The 4710-nt window shown below is 43.0% G+C and overlaps 1 protein-coding gene across 2 annotated transcripts in view; it reads right to left on the bottom strand.

Annotated features, from left to right (window-relative positions):
- Nucleotides 1-4710, bottom strand: part of LOC122078943 — a 4863-nt gene continuing 153 nt past the window's right edge. The window contains exon 2 of one of the 2 annotated variants that reach the window (XM_042645148.1): nt 1-967. In XM_042645148.1, coding sequence (XP_042501082.1) covers nt 43-930 — 888 coding nt within the window. In that variant the 5' untranslated portion in view covers nt 931-967 and the 3' untranslated portion in view covers nt 1-42. The remainder of the gene's footprint in view (nt 968-4710) is intronic. The other variant, XM_042645149.1, reaches the window with a different exon arrangement.

Raw genomic sequence — 4710 nt, 5'->3', positions numbered from 1 at the left:
TTTTTCAAACTAAATTAACGAACAAATGTACAACCCAGTCTATCAGCAGACAACAAAGAACACAAAGTAGAAGGGGCGAATACAAAAGTGCAAAAGGGGTCTCGCATCCGCCGCAGCATTAGCTTCTCTTAGCGAATGGCAAAAAACAACACTCCCAAAGGTTGAAGCGAGATGCCGACAATCATCAATGATTTTAGAGATACGCCACGGGCAAGAATTCACTTTGCCGATCAGAATGCCAATGACTGTAAGGTTATCGCTTTCAACGATAATGGATGAAGCTCGCATATTAGTGGCAAGTAGCAGCGCGTGTCTGATAGCGAGAGCTTCAGCAAGGATCGCATAAGTCTGCCCAATGCCAGCCGAAAAACAGGAGATGAAAGTACTGTTGTGATCCCTACAGACGCCACCAATTCCAGCAGGACCAGGATTACCTTTACTAGCACCATCTACATTGAACTTTAGAAAACCAAATGGAGGGGGGGGGGTCCAAGAGACAAGCCGAGGTTGTCGAGGCAATGGATGCCGTAAGTGGAAGCACAGGTCCTTAGCCTCTCTAATCGCCTTAAGAAGGATCGAATGCGGTGCAAAGGGAACCTGTTCAAAGAAATAATCCCAGTAGCCACACCAGATATACCACAAAATATAGCAGAGGGAAGCCGACCTAAGCACCAAAGTCCTAGAATTAGAACGCGAATTGAGCAGAAGACTATCAATGATAGAAATGACAGAAGTCGACGGGTTGCTATTCAACAGACCAGCAGTTTGCCAAATTTGCTGCGAAAAAGGACAGTTAAGAAAAATGTGGTTGGGATCTTGCGAATCTAGATGGCACAAAACACAGTTGGGATAAACATTACAACCTCTGAGATTCAAAAGATTAGGGAGAGGGAGCCTTTCATGATAGGTCTTCCAGTCGGGAGATGCCATAGATGCAGCCACTTAGAAGAGGGAGAAGGCAGAAAACCATTAATAGCAATGCTATAAGCATATGCAACCGAGAATTTCCCATTTTAGGTCACAACCCACACAAATTTATCAGGTGGGAAAAATAGGAATAGGGATGGAAAGGATTCTGTAAGCAATTTCTGGTGGCCACCATCTAAATAAAAGATCTTGATTCCAGGAGCGGTCCGAAGGACAAATAAAATCAGCCACCACAGTTGGGGCATCTCGTGGGAGTGGAAATGGAGCAGAGGAGGGTGGGAGGTTTGGTATCCAATAGTCTGACCATGGATTTATGGTCGTTCCATCTCCCAACTGGAGAAAGAGGCAAGATTTAAGTTCCCTAGAGGCACAGACTGATTTCCATCCCCAGGAAGCGGTGGCAGGGCATTTGGCATCCAGGAAGCTAGAATTAGGAAAATACTTATCTTTCATCAATTTTGCCCAAAGAGAAGTCAGCTGAGTTAGGAGTTCCCATCCCTTCTTGGCCAATAGCCTTGTTCATGTATGCTGTACATTTAACATTGAGACCCCCATAGCTCTTTGGTAAACAGATAGTGTTCCAGGAGATGGTAGGAATCTGTGTCCTATTTCCATTCGACCAATAAAAATTCCTGCATATGGAATCCAGTGCCTTGTGAACCGAAGCAGGGAGAGAAAAACATGACATCATATATAACGGCATGGATGAAAGCGAAGAATGAATGAGAACCGATTTCCTAGCCGGACTGAGAAACAGAGCTTTCCAATGCTGCAACTTATTTGAGACTCCTTGGGAAGCCTCCACCATTGATGCCTTACCGAACAAAATGAGATCGTCGGCAAAGGCAAGATGTGAGATTCTTTGACCTCCCCTGCTGATTTGTATTCCATTGATGTTCTTCGACTCCATAGCAGCAGCCAAATGAGATGATAACAATTCAGCACATAGAACAAATAGATAAGGCCATAAAGGATCCCCTTGCCTCAATCCACGAGAAGGTTTGAATGGAGGGATAGGCTTACCGTTGAGTAAGATGCTAAATGAGGTGGTTTCAACACAAAACATAATTCGCTCCACCCAGATTTTATCAAATCCATAACTCAGCAGCGTCTTCCTTAAGAAGGTCCACTCCACCCTGTCATATGCCTTACTCATGTCCACTTTAAGTGCAAAAAACCCAAACCTTCCTCTACGCATGTTTTTGAATCTTTGCAAAATCTCATTTGTAATGAGTATATTATCTTGTATGTTCCTTCCCCTAATGAAGCCATTCTGACAGACTGAAATGATGTGTAAGGATATGCGAAGTCTGTTAACAATTATCCGACTAATGACCTTATATATGAAATTACAGAGACTAATCGGGCGAAACTCCCCTATGAAAGAGGGGTGTTGGACCTTTGGAATAAGAGAAATGTATGTCTGATTCATTCCAAGAGAGAAAGCACCCGAATTAAAGAAATTCTGTATGCACTCTATGACATCCTTCCCAATGATTGGCCAAGCTTTCTGAAAGAACAAACCAGGAAATCCATCCGGCCCAGATGATTTGATAGATGGCATTAAGAAAATGGTAGAGGTGATCTCCTGAGCAGAAACAGGTCTAGTGAGATCATTAATATCTTCTGGGGTAACCCGTCCAATGATGGGAAGGAAGTAGCTATCATCCAGCTGCGGGTTTGATGTAGAAAATGTCTCTTTAAAAGAGTGCAGGAAAGCATTTCCAATATCTTGTTCTTCCTCAAGATTAAGTCCCCGAACATTAAGGAACTTAATTTCATTTCTGGCTTTTCTTTTCATAGTGCACATATGGAAAAATCTAGTATTTCGGTCTCCCGTACCGATCCAATCAGGCCAGGATTTCTGTTGCCATAAAACTTCCTCTTGGTGCAGCAATTTCTTGAGTAATGCAATTAACTGTTTCTCCTGAAGAAACCACTGCAGATCTCTATTACTTGGATCAATCTGTTGATGAAGTGAGAGAGACGACCTGGTCATCATAAGCTGTTGTGAAATGTTGCCAACGCATGTCTTATTCCACCTCCTGAGAGAACCAGCTAAAGCTCCCAGTTTGGAACAACATCTGCATGAAGGAGAACCCATGACCTCATGAGAGTTCCAAGCTTGAGTGACCAGTTCAATGAAGGAGGTTTCAACCACCCAAAAGGCCTCAAACCTGAATGGACGCCTCTTCCGCCTTTGGCTGGCCTCGGTGTTCAAGATTAAGGCTCGGTGATCAGGAGAAGCCATGATCTCAGACACAACCATCGCACTGGGAAAGAGCTCAGTCCAAAGAGTATTAGCCAAAAATCTATCGAGTTTGGCCTCAATTCTGCGTTCCCCAACCTGCTTATTGGACCATGTAAATTGGTATCCATTCAAACAAACTTTGGACAGACATGCGAGGTTGATGAATTCACTCAAAGGACGGGTCTGATGTGTTGTTACAGGTCTACCACCCTGCTTATAATTGATATCCAAATATGCATTCCAATCGCCTGTTGCTATCCAAGGGAGTAGAATAAATGAAGCCACATGTAATAGAGAAGACAATTGCAAAGATCTAACATTTTCAAGACAGCTGAGGTAGAGAAATGACAAATTCCAATATTGACTCAACTCAGGAAGGTAAATCTCAGTATGGATACACCACTTGTTTTGCAAAAGGACCTTCAACTGTACACTATCATTCCACATTAAGAGAAGCCCACCCGCACCATGTTGCGCAGGAACACAAAGAAAGTGACTGAAAGATAGAGAGCGACAAAATGAATTGAATCTGAGACTGGAAGATTTGGTTTCTGAAAGAAAACACACCACCGGTCTGAATTTATACACCAGGTAGCGGATTTCTCGCTTAGTTGACGGGCGACCAATCCCTCGACAGTTCAGCGAAATGGCCTTCATGGCTTGAGAATCGTCTCCTGGGTTGATGTTCTTCTTGGGAAAAATGTTTTAGAAGCATTTCCTATACATTATTGGAAGCACTGGACCAATGCATGGATGCTATCAGGTGAGTTCACAATTATATGATTGACAAATGGCGATCCATGGTCACAGATAGCAGCACTCTGAGCCAATGCATGTGAGATGGGAAGAGAAAAAAAAGAATACCCGAAATTGGAGATACTTTCAAATTTTGCATGCTTAAGCCACGTGGCATTAAAAAGGGGGGCAGTGATACTTTCCGGTGATCGGAAAATAAAGAGGTCGGAATATGACTGTTTGCACTGGAGAAGTTGGGTCGCATAGCAGTGAACGCTGGGTTCTTAGATTTCAGAATAAACAAATGTCCGTAATATAGCCACAACTCATCAGCAATTGTTGATCTCTTTTACCAGTTGCTTGACAAAAAGAGCATAGATCTTAAAAAGAAACCGAGCTTTTATCTCTTACCAGTCCATTCCGAGATGAACGAAGATGATCTTTAACCGATTTGTTAGATCAAACACCAAGAAACACGAATAAAGAGAGACAATAGATCTGTACGACACAAAGATTTAACGAGGTTCACACACCAGGGTGGTGTGCTACGTCCTCGGGCGAAAAAGAAGATGATTCACTATGCAGAAAAAATATTACACCCTAGCAGCGGCGAGGAAGAACTCGCCCTGAAACCCTAGCTTCGTGAAAACCCTAGAATACAATGACTCTCAACAAGCAACAGTACATTATATATATATATATATATATATACTCCAAATAGCGATTCGACCTATCGGCCCAAGCCCTCTGCTTCCATCACAGATCTCAGAAAAAATTTCCATTCGGGTCGCCACCAA

Source organism: Macadamia integrifolia, chromosome 5 (genome assembly GCF_013358625.1).
Source record: "Macadamia integrifolia cultivar HAES 741 chromosome 5, SCU_Mint_v3, whole genome shotgun sequence".
Lineage (NCBI taxonomy): Eukaryota > Viridiplantae > Streptophyta > Magnoliopsida > Proteales > Proteaceae > Macadamia > Macadamia integrifolia.
Note: the sequence above shows the minus strand (reverse complement) of the source record. Positions and strands in the feature narration are given on the sequence as shown.